The sequence below is a fragment of the Lepisma saccharinum genome, chromosome 12, assembly GCF_977018435.1.
Source record: "Lepisma saccharinum chromosome 12, izLepSacc3.1, whole genome shotgun sequence".
Taxonomy (NCBI): Eukaryota; Metazoa; Arthropoda; class Insecta; order Zygentoma; family Lepismatidae; genus Lepisma; species Lepisma saccharinum.
Window position 1 is genome coordinate 70,170,577 of NC_139240.1, and position 12,234 is coordinate 70,182,810.

At 35.6% G+C, this 12,234-nt stretch overlaps 1 protein-coding gene across 3 annotated transcripts in view; it reads right to left on the reverse strand.

Moving 5' to 3' along the window:
• Positions 1–12,234, reverse strand: part of RapGAP1 (Rap GTPase activating protein 1) — a 530,826-nt gene that overhangs the window by 392,858 nt on the left and 125,734 nt on the right. Inside the window, exon 1 of one of the 3 annotated variants that reach the window (XM_083132610.1) lies at positions 6,098–6,294. The exons of the other annotated variants lie outside the window; for them this stretch is intronic. Within the exon in view, the coding sequence (XP_082988736.1) occupies positions 6,098–6,279 (182 nt within the window). The 5' untranslated portion in view covers positions 6,280–6,294. Of the gene's footprint in view, positions 1–6,097; positions 6,295–12,234 lie in introns of those variants that run through there. 3 annotated transcript variants of the gene reach the window in all.

The following is a 12,234-nucleotide window of genomic DNA, read 5'->3' on the forward strand; positions in this document are numbered from 1 at the left end:
ATAAATATACGCAGCGGTAGGAAAAACTAAATCTATGTAATTCAGACGCCCGAACTTTCTCTCAGGAGTCGTGCTTTCTTTTTTAAATGTGATCTTAAAACATTTATTAATTAATACAAGAGTGAATTAAAAGTAATTAATTCTTGCACCGGAGTGACCTACCTAAAGAAGGCGCAACTGGTAACAGCATGAATAACTATGCAATACATTCTAACATATGGCCAACTCTACCATATCGCTGTAGCTGTGGCGTATACGGAGTCCAAGCTCTGGGTTCTAGGCTATGAATAGAGATAACTTAACTAACTACTAAGAAATCAGGTTGCCAACTCATAGGGAATCTGGTTGCCAACTCATAAGAAATCTGGTGGCCAACTCATAAGAAATCAGGTTGCCAACTCACAAGAAATCAGGTTGCCAACTCACAAGAAATCAGGTTGCCATCTCACAAGTAATCAAGTTGCCGACTCATAAGAAATCAGATTACGAACTCCAGAATCACCATCCTCATCTCAGTGATATGAATAATTTTATTTACAATTTCTGATCGATTTTTTTCCTGTATTTTATTCTCGACGCTTCAGGCTTCGCAGAGAGCCTAGCTAGCCTACAATATATACGCTCCTGCGCTGCAGGTTTTAAAATTCGGCTAACAACAGTGAAAACATCATAATAGCATGTTTATTATTCTGATTTAATGATACACGCGGCAAGGAATATACAGAAACATTAAAAAACACATACTGTACCCGATTTTTTAAAAAAAGATAATGGAAATTTCCGGAAGCGAATATATATATATATATCACTGAATATAAAAATTCAGGTACCAAGGGAAAATTTTCACACGAAATCACGACCTGTATTTTTCTAACCGTGTGTGGAAATCAAAATTTCGAGATAGTAAAATGCCATTTCATTATCTGAATCATACAGGTGGAAATTAAAATAACTCTTCTATCTGATAAACTTGATTTCTTTAGATGATTCCACTTCCTCCCGCCCCCCCCCAAAAAAAAAACATTGGTTAAACCATACTGGACTATTCCTGCGCGCACACCTTCATTAGAACTGCTTCTTTGTTTCTTTGATTTGTTGTTTGAAGTCCATTTTAATGCCCAGAAATGCTAATCGGGACTGGACCTACAGTTTAAAGGCCTCCACTGGTTATCGAACCTGGGAACCCTTGATTAAAAGGCGACGTTACCACTACGCCATCGTGAAAACTCCTTCATTAGAACTGGAGCAAGCAAATAATTTAAACACGTACAGTGGGATTCATGAGTATTACCGTGCAAATTGTCCATGACTGTTTTCATTAATTTTTCTGTTACATCCTATGTGTTTTTAAGCCATGGATGTTTATGTATGCTGGTGCAGAAGTTGTCAACAGCCTATTGGGTCAAATAAAGTGCACGAACACGGTGATGAACAATTTGCACAGCAATACTCATGGATTCCACTGTACCGTGTTAGATTTCGTTTAACCACGAGTCCTGGCAACATTAATTATTCTTAATAGTAAACGTCAGGGGCGAAAGTTGTGTCTTAATACGCATATTTCGTCCGCTCATATGTTATGCCTGAGCCTATTCTGAACTTAATCCGTTAATGAACATTTTAAGCGCCAGGGTGCGTCGACACATTTGAATATTGCATTGTGGGTAATCATGCCCATGGAGAAGTAGGTGGATTCAAGCGTAAAATAAGCCACGAACCTCCACGAAAATTAAGGAAAATGTCAAAAGTAAAAGTTTCTTTTTAAATATGTGATTATTGTTCACCATAATGTAAAAAGGCGAAAGCTCGAGTTTCGTATTTATAGATGCAGACATCAATAAAGTGTAGCCCGATCAGGTTTTCGTTTTGTAATAAGTACACAGAGAAAAATGTTTGTTTGGATTAACCAAAAAAATTGTAGTGGTGAACAAATCGTTTGTTTAAATAGGCATCAACCAAACAATTGTTCATCAGTACCAAAAGATTTGGTCAAGTTCTATTTGTTTGTCGTAAACAATTTTTTGGTTACCAAAACCAAATATTATTTTGCTAAATCTAATAAAACCAAATAATTTAGTCAAAATTACCAAACGATTTGTTAAATAATTTATTCATAATTACTTATGTTGTAATGTGGCTAATTTTAGCTAGGGTGGATAGTTTATAGAAACTAACTGATCTCAAAATACACATTCAGAACAGAAAGTTCACGTGAACTAACCGATTTTGGAGCGTGTTTGTTTTTCTGTGGTACACTTACCTTCTACTTATATAATCCAGAATCAAAAGGTTGCTCATGGGAGATTCACTTTTATTCACTGCAGTACATTTTCTTCTTTAATTTGTAGCTTTGATGTTCACATATCTTTCGAAGAGTGTTAAAGCACAATTTTCACTATGATTACAATCAAATATACCATTATTTGTTGTACAAACACTTATGTTTCTTGTACACATTTTGACGGGACCATCTAGCGGTCGGTGAAGGAAACTCAGTATAAAATAAGTATATTCTGAGCTTTTTTTCAGAATATTAGGTTACACAGCAACATAAAGACTCGCTTCGAGTAATTATCTAAATACATGAGTTTCAATTTTCGACAAAAGATTTTCTTTCATACTACACTCGACGAAACTGGACAATCGTTATTTCAAATTCGAAAGCACGCTCACGCACATATAGTAAATTTAACCAAACGTTTTGTTTCTCTTTACTTACATATGTATCATTTTGTTTACGAGTACCATATTTTGTCTGACCATTTTTTTTGTATTCTTAAACAAAATTATATAATAATTACAAGCAACATTTGGTTATCGGAAACAAAAAGCATAACTAAACAGCTCAACCAAACTTTTTTGGTAATTCCAAACAAACCAGTTATTTCTGTGTAGGCCTAAGATTTTTATGACGTAAAAATCACCAAAATATGCAAAATAAAATATGCCCTTATGATCTAAAATTTTAAAAAAATATGCACTATGAAAAATATGCCCTTATAACTGGACTGTTTCAAATATCAATATTTAACATATGCTGAGATATTTTCACTATTTTTAGTTCACTTTATGAGCCCTGAGTTGCAATGCACAATGAATACTTTCTCTAAATTCTCAAATAAAAATGAAAAAGATCTTGCTGCAGTAAAAAAAACAAAAAAAAAACTCTCGAGTAAACATGGAAGTAAGAAGGGATCCACTTAAAAAATGACTGCATATTCCTTGTAAAAGCGAAAATACGCTGAATATGACCGAAAATCAATCAATATATGCTCTTATCACGCAGAAATGACCAAATATGCCAAAATATGCCCTTATAAAGCACTTTAATTCAATTAGTTTCTTCACAATATGAATTTCTATATATTTAGGGAACACATCACCCTTCCCCCTCCCCCCCCCAAAAAAAAAGAATGCTAAGTCATGAAAATCCTAGCCCTGGTAATAAGGTGGGACATTTTACTCAATGTAATTCCAACGAGCTATTGCTGGTGCCAGTCTTGGATGCCCTGTACAGCTCGACCAAGACAAGAGAAACCCCTGCCTTACACACCATTTCATTCATAATACCTACTAACGGGTTTATAATACCAGGTGCTCCCAAACTTTTTCGTTTCACGGCGTCCTTAGTGTTTCAAGATTTTTCTGCAGCGCCCGAGTCAGAATGTATGCCTATCTAACACTTGCAACGCTCAGTTAGTGTGGTTACGTTGCTTGCCTGAAGTTTAAAAATTAACACACACTTCAAATTTAGAAACATTTTATGTGTAAAAAGTACTAAAAAGCCCATATTTGGAAGTAAGTGTCATCAGTGAAATTATTGTAACATTTCGCGACGCCCCTGTAAGCCAGGCACGGTGCACACTTTGGGAACCTCTGTACCAGGGTGTGAAATCCCGGGGGGACGGGGGAATTCCCCCCACCAACAATTTTGTCCTGAAATTTCTCCCCACCAAACTCTTCCGAGGAGGGAGAGTTTTTGTTTTAACAAACGAACATAAACAATTAGTTTGGGTTTCGAATATACTTGACTGGAATAATATTGATAACATACAAAAAGAATGGACAACAAAGAGCCTCATTTCTTTTCCATTTCTCATCGCCTTTCGTTAGCAACCACGAAGTATATAAATATATTAGTAAAACACGAAATAGGACTTATATGTGAATTTTATACAGAAAACTATTATCTTCTTATTATGTCTATTAATATTTGTCCCTCCTCTCTTACGCAAATCATTGTTCATAGCGTCAGTAGTACATCAAAATCTTCAATTTGCAATTACATTTTGAATGAAAGACAGTAGATATAATATATTGTATATTTTATAATATAATTTGATTATTTAATAATTGACACATATTTAATGATATTATATATATATATAGTGTCTGTCTGCTCCTCCCCCCCCCCAATTTTACCGGTTACCCCAGCTTTCTGTAATTTTTCTTAGGTAAGTTATCATAAATTATCCGAACTGTCTGCAAAGGCCAAAAATGCCGCAAGTAATGAAACAAAAATTGCCGCCATTTTCAAACGAAGTAAAGTTTTAGAAAAATAATGCCTGTTTTGAACTAATCTTCCATACGAGTTACAAGAAAAAAAAATTAAGAAAAAATGGTCGAGCTACCATTTGGTATGGATTGACAAACCCATCGGGAGTTCACAAGAAGTAGTTTCGTGGATGAACTCTTACGTTATTAACTATAATGTTGTTGGAGGAGGCAATGATGTATGTACAAGGACGTATTTAGGGGGAGGGTCCAGGGAGCCTGGACCCCCCCGCAGGAACATTTACTAAGTACACAAATTAAATAATGAAATAATAAAATAAATAAAATTAAATAATGAAAATATACTTGTTGTTTAATCCAGGGTTATTTACTGCAGCCAAACCCACTGGACGGCAATGATTATATTGTGATCATACGACTCTGAATGGCAGTATCAAAGAAGATTTATGTAAGATTTATTACTACTGAAACGTTCATAAAATATTACCAGGAACTTTATTTTCGTCAAATGGGCCTAACATCCTTTTTTATATTCAAGAAATATGAAAATCTTTATCTATTTAACATTAATTTTCTTGGGCAGTTTTTTTTTTTTCAAATTTCGACGACCTTAGCTACACGTAAGCTAGATAATGAATACGTGCTGTTATGTCACTATCCTTATGCCGTCCCTTTACTTATTCATATAATAAAAATATAACATTAATTAATTTGAATATTTAAATTAATACTACGTATATAAATTAATTTGAATATTTAAATTAACACTACGTATATAAATTAATTTGAATATTTAAATTAACACTACGTTCTCCGATCTGGTCTATGGCATGCCCCTCAAATTCAGATAGACTTAATTCCGTCCTAAATTTCTTCTTGGCCATTGTTCGACACCGAATTCCGTCCACAAAACACTTGCAAAAGTCCATCCTCCTGCACATGTTAAATATCCAAACTCCTCAAGAGAGACATAGACTGGCTGACCATATATTTCTACATAAAATAGTGAATGGCAACCTCAGAAGTGACCGCCTTCTTCAGGAAATTCACTTTCGTGTGCCTGCCCGTTCAACAAGAAGCACTCAACTTTTTGCCTCTCAGAAGCCGAGATTGTGTCTCATCCAGTGCTCTCTGTTCCATAGACTGCCCAGTGAATATAATAATCTAGGAAGCCAAATAGACATTTTTGAAAATCTGGACAGTTTTAGAAGAAAGTTAGCAAAAAATATGTAAGTCTTTTAACCACATGTAATTTTTTTTTTATGTTATTATTTTTTTGTCCTTATGTTCTATAAAAACGTTCCAATGTAAAATGGCTAACGCTGTATTTGGAATCTTCTATTAAATAAATAAATAAAAAATAAATAAATATAAATTAATTTGGATATTTAAATTAACACTAAGTATATACATTAATTTGGATATTTAAATTAATACTAATATAAATTAATTTAATATAATTATTTTACTTTAAATATTATTATTATTATTTTGAAACTTTGTTCGGACCCTTCCCCCCGAAACATATTTCTAGATGCGTGCCTGGGTATGGACACGCGGAATGACTGTCAACGAAACTTACCATGACTGCTTACTCCTGCCGGCACAGCACCGAAACACCTTGAAGCAAACACGGGCTCTGGTTCGTTGTCGGGCTGGAGCCTCCAGGATTTCCACCAGCCTGGAAGAATCGCTGCTGGAGACGCTCACTGGATACTTTTCACCGGCCACGCACAGGGGCACGCGTCTAGAAATGAGCGACATGGAAGGACAAAACTACGCGGACCATTCGCCAGGAAGTCTCTGCCACGTTGGGACAGGAGAAGCGAAGGTAAAAGCAATTCCGAGAGAGATAACAGCTTTCGTGTTATCGGACAGCAACGAGACGCTCGCTGTGGAAGCCTTGGATAGACAGGATACACCTGTTTGCATTGAGCTTTTGCAGCAAGCCACTCATTGTCCCTGCATTCCGCTATTAAACGACCGCTACGTATCAATGACACAGTTATAGACGTGAACGGCGAATCCAGTATATAGTACATGTCAAAGTGCTCCTGAACCTCAATTTTTAAGATTAAATGCAATGCCGTAGTTTTATCCTACCTTCTGAGTGAGCAATCTAGAATTGTCACTTGCATAAAAAAAAAAATCAAGTATTATACATAATCAAGTTAGATGGTAGAAGGTATTTTAAATATTGTTAATTTATTTTAACTTTTTGATTTACTTTTATTATGTATTGTGTCCCACCAGTGACACCAAAAAAGCAATTACTTTCTCCTTTAATTTATTTATTTATTGAACTTTACAGGTACATACCTAATTACAGAGCCCATATGAAGGATACATAGAGAATACAATTACATATATTTCTGTAACATAAATATAGAAATTATATATATATATATATACACACACACACACTTTATCACACCATTTCATTAGGAACTTATGTGTTTAGGCTTAGGCCATTGTGTTAATAGTGGCTTTACTGAGGTCCCTTAGGTTCATAGAAAAGATGTCAATGGTGTTATTCTTGATTAGCAAGTTATTGTAACTGGTGCACATTCTCCACAATGGAGATTTCTTTTCAATTCCCGATCTAGCCTTCTTTATAAGAAAAACTTCATTCTTGAGTCTAGTTTTCGACGACGGGATTCGAAAATTTATCTGGCAGAGTAGATGTTCAGCATCTATTACGTGATTTAACAATTTCCACAAGAATACTATTTCATGTAACGTTCTTCTGTGACACAGCTTTGTAAACCGACATTCATATATTAGGTTGTCGTAGTGTTCATATGTGGGACTAACTTTCTCAAATTTGTATTTTAAAAATCTAAGAAATCTTGATTGGACTCTTTCAATTGTTACACTGTACTTTGCTGTGTCTGTATTCCGTATAACAGATGCATATTCGAGTTTTGGTCTTACATATGAATAATACAAAACTTTTAGTGTCTCTATTCTCTTGAAATCCCTCGCCATTCTAAGAATAAACCCAAGGTTCTTCAACGCTTCACTAATTATCTGTTCTACGTTTTTATTAAAAGTAAGATTTGAATCAATTGTTCCATTTCCTCTTCAACTCCACTAGAATATTAAAAGGTCAGTGACCTTCTCTCATATTCTTAAATAATTTATTTTTCACAATTTCAAAATTCACAGAAATTGGAATAGATATCTTATTGAGTAAAGAGGCAGTGTTTTATATCTCCCACCCGTGACACAAAATTGTTCACTTATAGAAATCTGGGAAAGTATTTTAAGGGCAGTTATGTTTAATGGACAGTGTTTAGTTTTATAATTCATTGCACAGAAACTGCAAGAAAATTGTTGCTTAACTGTTGGCATAATAGTTACCGTACCTTAATATAAAATAATCTGCGTCCCACCCTTGACAATAGAATGCAATGCCCCCTATATACATACACACATACATACATAAATTAATTATATACATAAATGAAGAGTATTTGAAAATGAAATCGTTAGAAAAATATTTGGACCTAAAAGGGATGAGGAGACAGGTGAGTGGAGAAGGTTATATAATTTAGAACTGCATATTTTGTATTCATCTCCAGATATTATTAGAATAATTAAATCAAGAAGACTTAGGTGGGCAGGCCACGTGGCACAAATGGAAGAGGAAAGAAGAGTTTAAAGGATTCTTGTTGGGAAACCTGATGGTAAGAGACCTGTAGGAAGGCCAAGACGAAGATGGAGGGATAACGTTGAGATGGACGTAAAGGATATCGGCAAGGATGAAAAGGGTTGGATTGATCTTGCCCAGGATAGGGATAGTTAGTTAACTTAAACTTTTTTTGTATTAAATTTGCCAACAATATCATCTTTCAAATATATTCACACACACATATTATACGTACATGTGTGCAAGCTTCAGATTATTCCAAAGTGATCAGCTATGATCTTTCAGCTTTCACTACTTCCACAGCTCACCAATCTTGCAGCTATCATCTGGGGGAGGAGTCATCAAATTACGTGTCACCAGCGTAATCGCCGTCATTTCTCACCAATCCACGACACGTTATGATGCTGACAGGGTCAAACATGGCGGTCGAGCGCAATGACCGCTCAGCTAACGTGGAACTTGCCAACATGATGGATGGCTCTCCAGGTAATGGATTTCATCGCAGCGACCACCTGTTAGGGGCTACGAGGATCTCCATGGCAACTGCACAGTGGGGAAGTCTGTGTAATGGCCGCCAGGGCAATAAAAAGAAGCAGAAATCCTCTCCGAATGGCGTATTACCGCGTGTCGTTACCGTCAGTACGAGGGTGGGTGAGTAATGGTGTCAGTGCAACAATAACAAGTGAATTTGGCAGCTTGAGTGAGTATGCTGTGAAATTCTCTTCCACTGTACACTTTATCATTGTTTTTGTCTGGAGAAGAAGATAAAATTACTGTTATGTACAATTCTCTGAATGATTTCAAACATTTTCAATTGTTAATTCATATAACCAGGCAAGAAAAACAAACACTCTTACGCGTACTACAATCCATTATACCAGTATTTCCTCTAACATGGCATGAAACCGGGCACGTAACTAGAAATACATTTCGGGGGGGGGGGATTCCGACCAAGTGTCTCAACAATAATTATAATTATAATAAATTAAATAATATTAATAAAATACGTACATTAATTAATATTGTAATATTGTATTGTTATTATCACATGAACAGATATAAATATTGTATAAGAATAAAGATATAACAGCATGTAATCATTATGTAGCTTACGTGTAGTTAAGATCGCCAAAATTTGTATAAAACAACGGTCCTATCAAGGAAAATAATGTCAAATGCAAAAAGAATGGAATATTTATTGAATAACAAAAAAGGAGTTAGATTCAATTGACGAAAAGAAAAATTAATGATTAATATTTTATGCATATTATCATAAGTAGTGGAGTGCATAAATCTTTTGAACTGTCCTTGAAAGCCATATGATCCCAATTCCTTGTCTTCCAATAAGTTGAGCGGGAATAAATAACCATCGATTATGTAACAAATGCTAACAAATATATTTTCAATATTTAATTTTAGTGCTTGGTAAGTCTTTTAATATTACTTAACCCCCTGAACTTCCTCCAAATAAATCCTTGCACAAAACATTTCTGAAAGAATAGGAATAGGGTAGCTGTACAGTGTATTTAGTTCAGAGTAGCACCGATAGGCTACGAATGCATGACGGCTGAAAATATAGTTTTCGTATGGATTAAGACATGTTGAAACCAAAACAAAGGGTATAATGCATTAACAATTAACCTATATACAAAAATAACGGACGCACAGCTTCCATTTATTCTATTGTTGTTCTGTAAATAGCCAACACCAACACCCAACACAAACCTTACTAAACTAGATTTGTGTTTGGGGTTAGGAAAGGCAGTAATTTTGCCTTTTCTAATATACCTAAATAAAATATGGAGTGTTTCCTTCAAAAAACGGGTAAGAATTTACAATATAGGGAGTATCTTCAATTTCGTTAATATTTGTTATACTAACTAATTTTGGCCTTTTAATCACGAATCTGTTGTTAAAATGCGGGGGTCACGTGTAGAAATTGTACATTATGCACGGGTAGTAGCCCCACGAACCATGCACGGATAGCCCCACAAACCATTCACGGATAGCCCCACAAACCATTTCCGTTAAGGTTAGGTTAGGTCAGGCAACCTTAGTTAAAATTTTGTTCGTAAAACAATGCGATACAGCACTAAAGAAAAAAAATATATTCCACTTACATCGGCTTTTTTCCCGATTTGCACACGTGACCCCCGCATTTTAACAACAGATTCGTGATTACGAGTTCAAAATCAATCAGTATACCAAATATTAACGAAATTGGAGATACTCTCTATATTGTAAATTCGCTCCAAAAAAACGCATTTTCTGAATCAGTAATGGTGGCACGATTCCCGCCACCCTCTTCCAAGCAAAAAAAATTACTTCGCCCACTGCTTCACTCTCCTTCCTGTGTGACACCCGTTTATCACATAGATGTCAGCGCAAGAAAACCCTGTCAGGAAGAGGAAGTTTCGTACAAGGCTTGTCAACCAGGCCAAACTATCTGGAGTGTAATCGTTGTCCATTTAGGGCCCGAACATTGTCTTCGAAGCCGCCAACATCAAAGATTACATTTCTCGCGGTGGCAGAGATTTCCGCTTACATTAGACGCATTGACACCTGCGCAGCGACTTTCCATGCGGAGTGTTCAAACATGGAAAGCCACTCTGCATTAAAGAATTGGGTCACACGGTGGAACGTAAGCTACTGCGATTAGATCGAAAGAGTTAATTTTTTATTCATCGATCGGGTGGGAAGGGCATGTTGACATTGTTTCTTACGTTTGTAGGGCGTGTCATAATTGACAGTTGCATTGCGTCACAATTTATGTCGTGTATGTCTCGCACAAAGGGATTTATTTTAAGATCGCTAACGATTTTCTTGTGTCGGAATCAGGTGCCTCACAGTTGAACATAGTTGTTTCATTGATGTTATTTTTCAACATAATCCTCTTGTGCACGCACATCTTCCAACTACAGTATATTAGGCTACGGGGCTTAACGCTGTTAACGCACGGGGTTCGCTTCCTGTGCTACGGGGTTTCCTCATTAATACACAGGGGTCACAAAAAAGGGAATTAATATAAATATATAGAAATATACAGTATATTTAGATCTATCTATATATATACATGTATAAAGTACATTATTTGGCAATAATGAGAAATGAATCTAATTTTTAAAAAAGTCAAGTTTGATTTTGTCCACTTTCTGCACCGATAGGCTAATCGACACAGTTTAAAGTGCCTCAACCGGAGGCACTTGATCGCAAGATGACAATGTTAACTGCTACGCTGGTGGGGAGACACAATATAACTGTTGATATTTTGAATTAAATTAATCATTTTATATTATATTATTTTAATCTTTCCAACTTTCTGCTTTACATTTCCATCATGATGTGGTGTGTTTTAAACACATTACAGTTCGTGACATATGGCAAAAATGCGCCTATCTCTGCGGCATTCTACTTTGTTTCCGAAGAATACGTGCTGAAGCACTGCAAAATAAATCACTGCCTACGCCACTGAAATGGAAACGCTCGCTTCTTGGGCAGAGACACGATGACGTTAATTATTTGTTTCTAACCTTGCGGTAGTATGCTACGCTCTGCTTCATTTACACGAATTCTTTTCAACTTGATAAAGTTAGGGGCAATACAAGTTAATATGTAAACGAGTACAATCGTAGGTGGGTTCAGATATTTCCATTGTTTCTCTTTTTTCGCCAACTCTTTCCAACACAATTTTATTTTTTACTTTGCCTGTTTATTTCACCATAGAGCTTTCCATCTTAGGAAATATAGTTCGTATTGAGAACGAAAGAACGCTGACAACTTCTGAATTGACGTTAGGCAATTCAACACAACAAACAAGCATAATGGAACAAAACCGTTATTTTGTTTATAACAAAGCACGGTTAACCATTCATACGCAAGAATTTGCCATTTACCCATTTAATGAGAAGACTGTGATTGTTTTTTCTTCACTAGCATGTTAATATATATTTGAAGTTTGATGAGGCTACGAGTAGACAATTTTGAAGATGTGTGTGGGTCAGTCGATTCTTCAACTTTGATTCCACATTCTTCATTTTGGAAAATTTTGAGTTAGATTATTGTCATTT